A 12460-nucleotide genomic window follows, 5' to 3' on the forward strand; every position below is an offset into this window, starting at 1 on the left:
GACTTCAGAAGGGGAAAAAGTATACAAGAATGTAAGATATGGGCCTTTAAGTTTTTGTTTTTTAATGCCACCTCACATGTAATTTAAGACCAAATTTTGCCATAACGTAAACCAGGTATAAAAGCACTCATTGAAGTAATTCATATCTATATTTATGGATATGTGTATGCTAGCTCAGTAGCAGGTAACATTATTTAATGCACATCCCTGCGACCCAGTATTATTTGATATGTGTGCGATACGTTGTCAAAAGCATCCTAAAATCAGAAGCTACGTTTTCAAATTGAACAATTTAATGGCTTTTAATTTGTAAAACGTAATGTGAGACAAATGACTTATTAAGAGCCTGCAGACACCCTGAACCAAGAGTTTTCTGCACTTGTGACTGGAAAGTGAGGGAGTGGACAGAAATAAGTTATTTCTACGTGGACATCAGGTATTACGTGAAGCTTTGCCTAAGATGTACTCACACCAAAGAGTCAGTCTGTTTCAGGCTTTGTGTCCAAGGACACCATCAAAATTGGACAATTCAGTGGAAATATTAATAGCAATGGAAGGGATAGACTTTAAACCTGTTGCTTTACGCATACATTGTGCTGTCTGAAAACTGAAAAAACAGTTCACGAATGTGAAATATGTGATGTTGAATGCACTGAAAAAAGTCCCAAAGTTTCTAGACACCTGCTCATCTAGTGTATCTTCTGAGGTTAAGAGTTTGTTCCTCCTTTAATTGGAACATTGCTGTGAGCGTTTGAGGCATTCAGCCACAAGAGCATTAGTGAGGTCAGTTACTCATGTTGGAAGATCGCAAAGATATTAAATGGAGCTCCATCACTCCAGAGAACACAGTTCCACTGCTCCACAGCCCAATGCTGGGGGGCTTTATATCCCTCTAGCCGAGGCTAGGCACTGGGCTTGAAGACCTCATTTAGAGGTGCTCTAGAGCATCTCCTCAGTTTTTGCTTGTCTATGAAAATTAAGGCGTTTGTCAACTGAACGCCTGTGTCAACAATTCAACAATAAGTGCTCTGGTGGTTGGAGGGGTGTCTGGATACTTTTGGACATAGTGTACATGAGCAATATATAAAGGTCAAGGTTACAAAATAAAACTCATGCTGTTCAAGTGCAATGTGCATCACTTGAAGCTAAAGTGTAGTACATCCATTTAGTTCCATGTCATTTATCCGTGTTCACAAGTTGTATCTCTTCACAGTCTAACCTTCTGAAAACATGTAACCTGGGGCCTGCTCCAATAACCAGTTGGTCACTGCATTTGCAATCTGGACTTACATATTTTGCGCAATGGAGAAGTAGAACTGTGCAAAGTATTTTCTAATGAAAGATCAGCACCTGTAACATATCTTTAAATATGAATATTATAAACACAGAGAAAACACCAAAATGCAAAAGCAAACATTTACACCAATTGTGTTGAGGGATTAATTTATTGTAGAAGAAATACTTGAACACATTATCTGTAGTTACATAATTCAGGTCTTACATGGTGCATGGTTTGTATATTTCCCCTCAGTGGAATGAGAACATGACAGATAGTCGCTCACAAAACTCAAAGTTTGTTAGTTCCCTCAACCAGTATGCTAAACTCCAAACTGACCTACACAGCTCTCACAGTTTCCAAAGGGGAAAGGACATGGTTCAGGGCTGTGAGCTTCACCCCTGGCCTCCAAGCCCATGTACTGAGGCAGTTCAGGATTGGGCAGCATTTCAGAAAAGTTCAGTGCAATTAGATACCAACAGAGAAGTGTAGATTTGACTACACTCTGGATATCAACAGGGAAAAAAAAAAACTTTAGATTAAATGCCTATACATTTAGTAGCCAACACATTCTTACATTTAGCACTGTCCCAATCTACGCACTTGCAAATCTCTATTTCATTAAAGCTATACTAGTTTTCCGGCCCTGATCCTCGTCTTCAACCAAAACAACATACTACTATATGCATTATACTAATGGTGATGTACTATCCAGACGTAATAGTACGCCAAGGGTTCCCAAAGTCAGTCCTAGGAACACACCTAAACCCATCACAAAAGGAACTATTACCATTTCATTAAAAAGCTGAATCAGGTGTGCTAGACAGGGGAAATCACAAATGTGCATAGTGTGGGGTCCCCAGGACTGGGATAGGGAACCCCTGTCGTATGTGGTTCTGAATGCAGCCTTGTCCTGCCTATTTTTGTGTTTTCTTGCTCAAACACACCCTTTTACTCAGGCAAGGCTTGTTAATGTGCAGATTATTTGGATCAGGTATGATAAGATCAAGGAAAACACTAAAATGTGCTGGGCAGGTTTGGAGACCACTGCACTACAACGTGGCTGCTCGACCCCGAAAGCCCGTGGACTGCAGAGTCCTTTCCTTTCTCAGTACACATGCACCATGCCGTAGAGGAAAGTCCAGAACAAAACGTAGGTGAAGAGGCCCCCGACGAGGCCCCCGGTAAACAGCAGCCGTCGCGACTTGAAGCATTTGTTCCACCGGCGACCAGCTTTGAGGATGAGGAGCACCGACAAGAGGAAGGAAGCCAGGAAATAGAAGATGAAACCGTACAAGCCAGTGAGACCGAGGATACCCGCGGTGGCCCCGGACAGAGCGGACACCGAGGTCCGGCAGTACTCCAGCACCGCCGCGTTGCCCCTCACGGCCACCTCGCTGATGAACTGCGGTCCCTCGCGTTTAGCTGCCAGAGTGGCCATCCTTCTTCCTCAGCAAGAACGACCCTGCTTTACCGCTACGGGGAGAAAAGGAGACAGAATCAGACGCGCTAATAGCGCCGTTCAACCCATTTACACGCAAGCAATACAGCCTCCTGCCGCCATTCAGCCCAGCGACCAGCTCTGCTAACGTCGGTTAGCTCGCTCAGACTTACCGACGCTGAGCGCCGTTTCAGAGAAAACGCCACGTAACAATCGCTCCAACTACAAAGTTACACCACCATTAATCCCATCACACCTCTGGCCGTCGGTAACAGTAATTAAGTGAAGAACTGTGTGTTTTTGCCGAATGTATTTCTCACAGAAAATCACATCCCACACAAAACGACTCTCACGTCACTCCTCTGCAACCATGTTCTCTCGCATTGCCTACCGGGAAACGGTTAATCAATAAAAGTCGCCTTCCGAATCAAATAGTTCGCTTGTCCGCTGATAAAATATTTAGTTATAAAGCATACCTTTATTTATTGAGAATTTCTTGTGCATTTTTGTATTTAAATAGCTATATAATAAGCGAAATAATAATAATAATAATAATAATAATAATACAGATGTATGTAAATATACTACTACTAATAATAATAATAATAAAGCTGTTCAAATATGAAATGTAGTTGCGACACAGCAATAAAATGCAATTAAAACGAGAGGGAGTAAAATTAATAAAATAGGATAAAGAATTAAATAAATAACAATAGCGAAAAGGAGACAAAAAAAAGTGAAACGACATTTTAAAATAAGTTAAACACTAATCCAAGTAAAACTAGTTCTCTGCTGGAACCGGAGAACCGGAGAACCGGCTCTGGTTAAAACTACAAAATGAACTTGACGGTTGTTGTTAATTACGTCACGACGGCAGCCACAAAGGCTCAATGCGCGCGTAATGCGGACTTTGGAAGCTAGTGATGTGGCCAAACCGGTTTTTAACCGTCCTCAGTCTTTATTTTAACAAAAACACTGCATGAAAAAAAAACTAATAATACTTAGTATTTTTGACTCAAGTACTTTGATCAGTTTAGTAGCGTAAACAACCATGGCTGCTCAGTATGTTTTGGGCATGGATCTGGGAACCACCTCCATCAAGGTAGTGCTGCTTGATTCGCAGTCAAAGACCGTAACGGACAGCCGCGCTTTCCCCGCCAGCTCAGATGTCAGCAACGAAGACGCTGAACACGTACGTTTCAGCTGCCGCTATGACACTGATGACTAAAGCTTTATTATTCTTTCCGTATTCGTGTTGAAAATGACCCAAGCTCTCCCGTTCAGGCCAAGGAGCAGGACCCTGCACGGATAGTCTCCGCTCTTGACCAGTGCATGGCTGCCCTTCCCAAGGAGAAGCTGAATAAGGTCATATGTATTGGGGTATCGGGACAGATGCATGGGGTCGTGTTCTGGAAGTCTAGAACAGGTGCTAAGTCAGTATAAACTATATGTCCAAAGGTTTGTAGACACTTGCTCAAAGAAGGTTTCTTCTGAAATGAAAATAGGGGTATATACACTGATGAGCCATAACATTAAAAGCATCTCCTTGTATCTACACTCATTGTTTATTTATTGGCTCCACTTACCAAATACGAGCACTTTGTATTTCTACAATTACAGACTGTCCATCTGTATCTCTGCATACTTTGTTAGCCCCCTTTTACCCTGTTCTTCAGTGGTCAGGACCCCCACAGGACCACCTCAGAGCGGGTATTATGTGGGTGATGGATCATTCTCAGCACTGCAGTGACACTGATGTGGTGGTGGTGTGTTAGTGTGTGTTGCGCTGGTCTGAGTGGATCAGACAGCAGTGCTGCTGGAGTTTTTAAACCCCTCGGTGTCACTGCTGGACTGAGAATAATCCACCAACCAAAAATATCCAGCCAACAGCCTCTGATAGGCAGCGTCCTGTGACCACTGATGAAGGACTAAAGGATGACCAACACAAAATATGCAGTAACAGATTAGTCTCTGACAGAATGTCTAATAGAGTGGACAGTGAGTGGACACAGTGTTTAAAACCTCCAGCAGCACTGCTGCGTCTGATCCACTCATACCAGCACAGCACACACTAACACACCACCACCATGTCTAATGGGTAATAGGGCTCCAACAAAGTATGCAGAGAAACAGATGGACTACAGTCTGTTATTGAAAATACATGTGTTCCTATTTGGTAAGTGGAGCTGATAAAATGGACAGTGAGTGTAGAAACAAAGAGATGGTGTTAATTTCATGGCTGTTTGGTGTATATACACTAGTAGGAGTCCTTGGGGAGAATGCAGTTCCAGTACTGGAGGGTTTTATACTAGGGATGGGAGAATAAATTGAGTCTTAGAGACTTTTCAGTTCTGAATCAATTAACAAAACCTCATAAGTGATTTTTTTATAGGCTCTGCATTTCTTCTTCTGTAAAGCAAACATGTGCTTACCAAGAGCCAATATAAAGTAGAATACTTTGGCACTGCCTGTTTTGGATGAGAAGATGTACATAGGCATGCTTACACTCACAAATGAAATAAAAGGTCATAGTAAAAAATCATAGTAAACACAACTTGTTCATAAATATATGAAAACAAATAGGATGCATTGAGAACCATGCTGTAATCATGTTATGATCTTTGAACCGCATGAGTATCAATCTGGAGGTGACTAGAATTCCCATTCCTACACTAGCCAATATTTGCCATTGGCCATGACGAGCTTTGACTTGTGTGGCTAAACCAGGGCGTCCAATTCTATTGGTTGATGCTTTTCTATAGATATTACATAGGCTGTGTTTGAGCAGTTGAACACCTGTGTTAGCAATAGGAGCAGCTTAAAGTAGAGGAACTCACTAAATACATGGGGCGTCTGGATACTTTTGGACATGGTGTCTATAAAGCTTTTGCACACTTCATTTAGACAGCATTCCTATAGATAAATCTATTCAGGTGTTCATTGTATTGTCTTCTGTTGCACCATTAGGTTGTAAATGGTCCAGTGGTGATGCAGGTCACACGTTCATACCTCAAGACGTGAGTCGTCTGATCACATGGCAGGATGGACGATGTAGCAGTGACTTCCTCTCATCGCTGCCCAAACCGGAGTCTCACCTGAGTGTGGCCACTGGATTTGGCTGTGCCTCCATCTTCTGGTACACCAAGCACAGGTGAGATGCTCTGTACTGTTTCACCGTGTTGTCAGGAATGATTTGAAGCAGATGGAAGCAGTAATTGTGCTATGAAAGCAGTAGTAGGATGCTATCTCAGCAGTCATTGGGCAGAAGGCACGAAACAGCCTGGACAGGTCGCCAGCCCATCACAGGGCAGACACACAGACATTAGCACACATCTTCACAACTAGGGGCAATTTAGCATCTCCATTTGGCCTGACTACATGTCTTTGGGCTGCATGATTTACACCTTCTCAATACAGGCCAGCGTTGCTTTCAGAGTTCAGCGTGGCAGGGACCATCCAGGATTATGTAGTCTCTATGCTGTGCGGCTCTGAGGACTGTGTCATGACTGGGCAGAACGCTGCTAGCTGGGGCTACTTCAACACCACCAACAACCAATGGAACATGGAGATGTAAGACTGCAATTGCATTATTTTGCAAGGAACACAGTTAATATATATGAGGCACATATGCTGTAGAGATGAAGGAGTACAGCTTCATCAAAAGGTGCTCATCATTACACTCTGGTGCTTTTCACCAAATTATTAGGGTGTAATACATTTTTAAAAATTAGATTCTATTTTTTATTCAAGTTTATGTTTGACTCTCTTGATTCTACGGGGCTCTGATTGCAGTTGTTTGTGAAAGTTTGGTGAATTTTCAAAGTGAACAGGAGTTAACACATCCTCTACAGACTTAAATATGGCATTTTCCCCAAACTTTAGTGCACAGTTTGTGCAAAATCTGCCAGGTTTAATATATAAAATATAACTTACGCACAGGCCAGGTTTTATGTTTTATCTTTCTGTTTCAGTACAAAAGTAAACAGCAACTGTGTATTAAAGTATGCAGGGGTGTGTTCTCTGTAGACGACGTGTTAACACTTAGAAAATCAACAGGACGTAATTTCTCAAGAGGTGTTTAAACGTTTGCATGTGAATGTGTAAACTACACAGACTGGTTTGGCTCAGAAAAATACAAATTCATTTCAAAACAAAAAAAACAAACCCTTATATTTTTCAATATTTTTGCTATTAAACATTTAACCCTTTTAACCTTTTTTGGGGCAAATTTACAAATAAATGGTACTTGCTAATGGTCTACATACAGTTTGTGCTGGTGGGCGTGACCAGTATTATGCAGTATAAATCCTGTTGTGTTTACGCTCTTTTTTTATGGAAGCCTGTTTCTGCCAGGAAGGAAAAAATCTGTTTAATCACAATTTCATTTTTTCCTCCCTTTTTGGTAGCAGCATGTCTTTTCATCCAAAAAATATTGCTTTGTCTTCTCAGTGGTTTGAATTGGTATGCTTTTTTGTTTAAAATAAGTCATTTCAACAAACTACGTCCAAATATTGAGAATATGAGACACAATAATTAAAATATTAAGGTTTCAGACATAAGCCAGAATTTAACTTACTGTTGCCAGAAATGAGGGAAAAAAACAACAGGCAACTTTTTCATCTGGTGGAGACATGGTTCGTGGCTTCCATGTAGTTCGATTGCCATTTCTGAGCAAAAACAAGAGCAGCCATTGTTGGCACCAAAAATAATACAAGCTTTTCACAGGCATAGGAGCACCCAGTCAGCAGCAATCCTGGTAAATTAGTATGAGTGGCTGGTAATAACCTGTTATTATAATACATATGTCTAATGTATATGTACAATAATCTCTGATGAGTATTCTGTACTATGATATGCAGTGAGGCAAAAAAAACAGTATTGTCCACCAATTTGATCTTATTATGGTTTACTAAAGGCCCATAGCGCCTATATAGGAAAGTCATTTTTAATTAGAAAATGGTTGTGATGGCACAAAATGTTAGTAATCTCCCCCATAATCTTATAAATCAGTGCAAATGGGCTTTTAGAAATACAGAAATCTGAACTATACCTTAAATAGCCCTTCTGTCAAATTAAACATGCCACAAAAGCAAAATATGTGCACTGAGAATGAAATATATTAGTTAATGGGTTTTTTGTGTTTTTTCATGTTTCATGGCTTCCATGGAAGATGGTAAATGAGACACTCGATTGGTGCAACACTTATACCGTTTCAAATTTCTTAGATTTTTTAATAATGTACTTAAAATTGTTACACGCTGACTAATTATAGCTACATTTATATAAGATTCATGCGCATACTGATATTGAACAGATGGTTTAGAGGCCGGATGATTCTGATCTGTGTCTGATCTTTTAATATTAGACTGAAAGGTGCTGGCTTCCCTGTGCACTTATTGCCTGTGCCTGTGGAATCTGGATCTATAGCTGGACGCACCTGCTCAGCATGGCATGGAATCCCTGCTGACACCCCTGTTGGAGCGGCCCTGGGAGACTTCCAGTGCAGCGTCTACTCCTGTATGAGGGACAAAGCTGATGCAGGTACAGTTGAGAACATGGACATCAAGCGCCAATATCTGATCTAGGATCATCTGTGATGTTTTTAATAATCCTGTAAGCAGTAGGTAAATATATGTAACTGTCTTGTTTTTTGTAACAACACTTATCAAATGATACATTTTGATAAGCTCATTGGACAAAAAATTAGTTGCATGAATCATACTTGGTTATGCATCTCCTTGTCTTAAAGGAATTGCAACGATTTTACAAATTTTCAATACAACTCAGTTGGTAACATGTAAACAAAGTCATTCAGAGTGGTTTGATGTGAAATGGTTAATTGTAGAAAAATTTACTGATATAACTGATCTGTACAGTGGTGCTCATAGGAACCAGGGGCCAAAATGTTTATTATCCAAAATGTCCAGCAACCCTACACATGTCCATGTTGATAAAGGAGAAATAGTGATGAATCTAAATTGAATCTATAAGAACTATGTTACGTTACAACGCCCTGGATGTGACTCTCCACCACAAGTGAATTAAAAAACTCAGGCATCAGGCTTTGTATTCATATTCACTGCATAAAACTTTCTGTGATGAAGCTTTTAGAGGTGTTAAACATTTTGGACATCTGTTTCCTTTCACCACCACTCTAAACAATTATAACTTGGTAAGTTTCTCTAAAATGAAGCATTTCATGTTAAACTAACCTTAATGAGTTCACATCTTAACAGTTTAATCATGCAGAAATTTTCAAATGTCTGCTGAACCAGTCACATACAGACACCAAACAGTTGTTATCCTGGAATGTGGCAATCCTTACCTGACATTTGTATAGTCATTAAGGCAATTCAGTGCTTAACCATGTATTAGAGAAGAGATGATGCAACTAATTTTGTCCAGGGACTTATTTATATACTTGGTCAAGCTCTTCTATTTCAAAAAAGGAGAAAAAATAAGTTTTTCATGATAAGAGCTCAAAAAGCTCTAAAATGTGCAGTTTTTCTATGAGAAATTCCTGTAGCAATAAACTCTTTATAAGAGCTGTTTTATCACTATAACTTTCCACGTCATTTACAGTACTAAACCTGAGCACTTCAGCTCAGCTGACGTTTGCCATGCCAGCTGACTTCACTCCTCCAATAGCACCAGACCCGGTTCCCCCCATTGCGTACTTCCCTTACTTCCACAACACCTACCTGGCAGTGGCTGCTTCACTCAACGGAGGCAATGTCATGGCAACATTTGTAGGAATGCTGACTTCTTGGATGAAAGAACTTGGTAAATAAATTTTCTTATTTCAAGTCAACGTGAAATCAAATTGATCTTTTTAATGTTCCCAAAGACTTTTATCTGTACATCATCAGACCCCAGCACTTGTTTCCAAAATGCCTGTCTAGATGTTGTTTTGCATATTTCATAAACCAACTTTTGTGATGAGGTCACAAATGTCGCAGCCACCAAATGACTGAGAAAATGAAGAAAACCGAGTATAAACTGAAACGAAGAATAGACGTAGTAGCATGCACAAAAACACAGCAGTGTGTAAGAACTGAATACAGGAAACTACCATTCTGTGCTGTTTGCTGTCTTAATATGAGTCAGAAAAAATGTTCATCTTTTCGTGGACCACAGAAGCTTTTGTGGTTGCTTGAGTGGCCCAAGAGTTGCAAGTTTTGCAACCATTGATGTGGAGAAAGGACTGTTTTATTTTGTTTGAAGGTTTTGTTGATATTCAGTAATGATCAAAAAATGTTCAATTTCCAGTTAGAAGGAGACATTGCAGTCGGTGGTCTCAAGAGCAATTTCCAGGTCCACCTTTACCTGAGACAAGATCAATGTTGAGAATGAGATAAGACAGATACTGCTAATTTGTTGTCTTGAGACCCAACTCAAGACCTACAACACTAATGTCAGCTAAATCATTCTGCTGGGCCTTTGCTGTCATTTGGGGGTTTTGCTTTGAATTCATGGCCAGCATATGTTTAATTAAAGTTGTCTCTTCCAGAGCTTGCCTTGACTTCCACAGCTTCCCTTAAATGCCACATCTTAATGACATTTGGACAGTGTAACTTTCAGGTCCATATGTATTTGGAATTTTGCCTCTGGCGACTTGCTGCTTTAATTCCAGGGGTTCAACAAAAATTTTGTATTTAGGAAATACAGCCATTTTTTATATAGTCCTTTCATGTTAACAGGCTCAAAAGCAAACTAATATGAATACAAGAATTATTTTGAATTCTTGGATGCAAATGCTTGCAGTAAACCACTGCTTAAGTCTGGAAGTCATGGACATCACCAAATGCTGAGTGTCCTCCATTAAGGTGCTTTGCAAAGCCTTCAATGCAGCCACCTTCAAAGACTGCTTGTTTATGGGTCTTTCTGCTACTTCTATCAGCACTCACATCATCAGTTGACACCAGTGAGTGAGTTCCATTGGCAGCCACACATGCCCATGCCATAACACTACCTCCACCATGTTCCACCATCATGTGGTAAGCTTCAGCTCAGGAGCTCTTCCGTTAATCTTGGTCAGAACAGAATCTTCAAGAACTGAACAGGCTTTTTTAGATTTTTCTAGCAAACTCAAATCTGGCCTTTCTGTTCTTGAGTGTTACCAATGAAACTGCTCATCCGTCAACTGTACAATTACTTTTGTGCTTGTGAAAATGAAAGAAATATGTAAAAATGGGTGTAATTCTTAAACAGTTAATGCAATATTTTTGATTTAAAGCTGAAAGTCTACACTTTAATCCCATCTTGATTGGTCACTTTCCAAATACTTTACATCCAAACAAGAGCCATAAGGGAACCTTTATTATAACATAACATACATTTAATTTGCTAATCAGATTGTTCTTGCCAAATATACTGCTTTACCTTCTTTTGTCCCGTTTTCCTGAAATGTTTTGAAAGTATTTGGCTTTCATTTCACGATCTCTTAATTTCATTTTGCAGGAGTGGAGCTGAGTGAGTCCAAAGTGTACTCCACACTGGTCCAGTGTGCCCTGACCCAACCCAACACTGACCTGTGTGTGACTCCGACCCTGCTGGGCGAAAGGCACAACCCCACCAGCCTCGGCCGGGTCTCAGACATCTCCCCCACCAACCTCTCACTGGGTCATGTGACTCGCGGCGTTTGCAGAGGGATCTTGGCTAACCTTGCCACCATGATGCCCCCTCAGATGCTGCTGGCTGCGGGAGTGAAAAGGATTATGGGTAGTGGGAGTGCTTTGTCTCGTAACGAGGTCTTGAAGCAGGAAGTAGAGCGAATGTCCCCCCTGCCTGTGGTCTATGGGGAGGATGTGGACTCAGCAGTTGGTGTAGCAATGGTTTTTAATGACAAACTGTGCAAAGATACTGCACGTAGCATTAGCCACAGTGTTTACTGTAAGCACGTAACGTAACCTCACCTCAGTGGCTATGTTTACATCCAATAATGTGACGAGTCGGTTGATCGGAATAAAAAGCTTTCATGTACTTACCTAAATCGGAATAGAGTTTTCCACTTGAGTTTAATCAGAAAGAAATTTCTGTCTGACAGAAAGATTTGATGTACACTTTTAATATTCTGTTAAAGCAAAGGATAATAATCATGTAAACATACTTTCACAATGTGAATCCATAAATACGTAGTAGGGGTGTAGCAGTACACTTATTTTCAGATTTTTAATTAAGAGCTCGATTCGTTTTTTGACATGTTAATAGTGTCTTGATTGTGTAGAGCTCTAATTCCAGACTAAACAAGCAGGTTTTCCATCCACCAGTTTTTGCGAATTTTGAAAATGTACAGAAAAAACTGAATGGAAAATACACAAAATTTGAAAAATATTCCAAAAAGTTTTAATTAGAAGCCACCAAAGCTGGAATGCAAAAAATGATGGAAAAGTGATGGATAAGAGTTTTTCGAATAAATGATGCATAGTCCTGAATGATCCATATATGATCTTCAGGACTTATGATCCATAAGTCCTGAAGATGGTCCGATGATGGTTCATAGCTTTTGGAAGGTTGCCTTCAGCATTCTGAAATTTCCTAATCCAAAGATTGTTTAAAAAATTGCTCTGCACATCATGCTCCCAGAATTGTCTGGGGTGTTGGTGTTCCCAGATGCAAGGTGGACACAGTCAGGGTGGCACGGAGATTTCAGCCCTCATTAGGTGGGTCATTGCTTGTCTTGCATGGCATCTCTGACCTGCACACAGTACAGCCATAAAGTTCCATAGCTGTATTGGGTGGAA

The 12460-nt window shown here is 40.4% G+C and overlaps 2 protein-coding genes across 2 annotated transcripts in view; one reads left to right on the plus strand and one right to left on the minus strand.

The window, feature by feature from the left end:
• Positions 1–1426: 1426 nt before the first annotated feature.
• emc6 (ER membrane protein complex subunit 6) lies at positions 1427–3122 on the minus strand. The gene is made up of 2 exons (XM_017714898.2): positions 2891–3122; positions 1427–2752 (listed from the first exon to the last, which is right to left on the minus strand). The coding sequence occupies exon 2, from the start codon at positions 2715–2717 to the stop codon at positions 2385–2387; it is 333 nt and encodes a 110-aa protein (XP_017570387.1). The 5' UTR covers positions 2718–2752; positions 2891–3122; the 3' UTR covers positions 1427–2384.
• A 487-nt stretch (positions 3123–3609) lies between these two features.
• The window catches only part of shpk (sedoheptulokinase), a 10034-nt gene continuing 1183 nt past the window's right edge, over positions 3610–12460 (plus strand). Inside the window, exons 1-7 of the mRNA XM_017714861.2 lie at positions 3610–3909; positions 4002–4143; positions 5685–5868; positions 6135–6287; positions 8083–8258; positions 9300–9500; positions 11178–12460. The exon at positions 11178–12460 is cut by the window's right edge and continues 1183 nt beyond it. Of these exons, the coding sequence (XP_017570350.2) occupies positions 3769–3909; positions 4002–4143; positions 5685–5868; positions 6135–6287; positions 8083–8258; positions 9300–9500; positions 11178–11626 (1446 nt within the window). The 5' untranslated portion in view covers positions 3610–3768 and the 3' untranslated portion in view covers positions 11627–12460. The remainder of the gene's footprint in view (positions 3910–4001; positions 4144–5684; positions 5869–6134; positions 6288–8082; positions 8259–9299; positions 9501–11177) is intronic.

This window comes from Pygocentrus nattereri, chromosome 23 (genome assembly GCF_015220715.1).
Source record: "Pygocentrus nattereri isolate fPygNat1 chromosome 23, fPygNat1.pri, whole genome shotgun sequence".
NCBI classification, from domain to species: domain Eukaryota; kingdom Metazoa; phylum Chordata; class Actinopteri; order Characiformes; family Serrasalmidae; genus Pygocentrus; species Pygocentrus nattereri.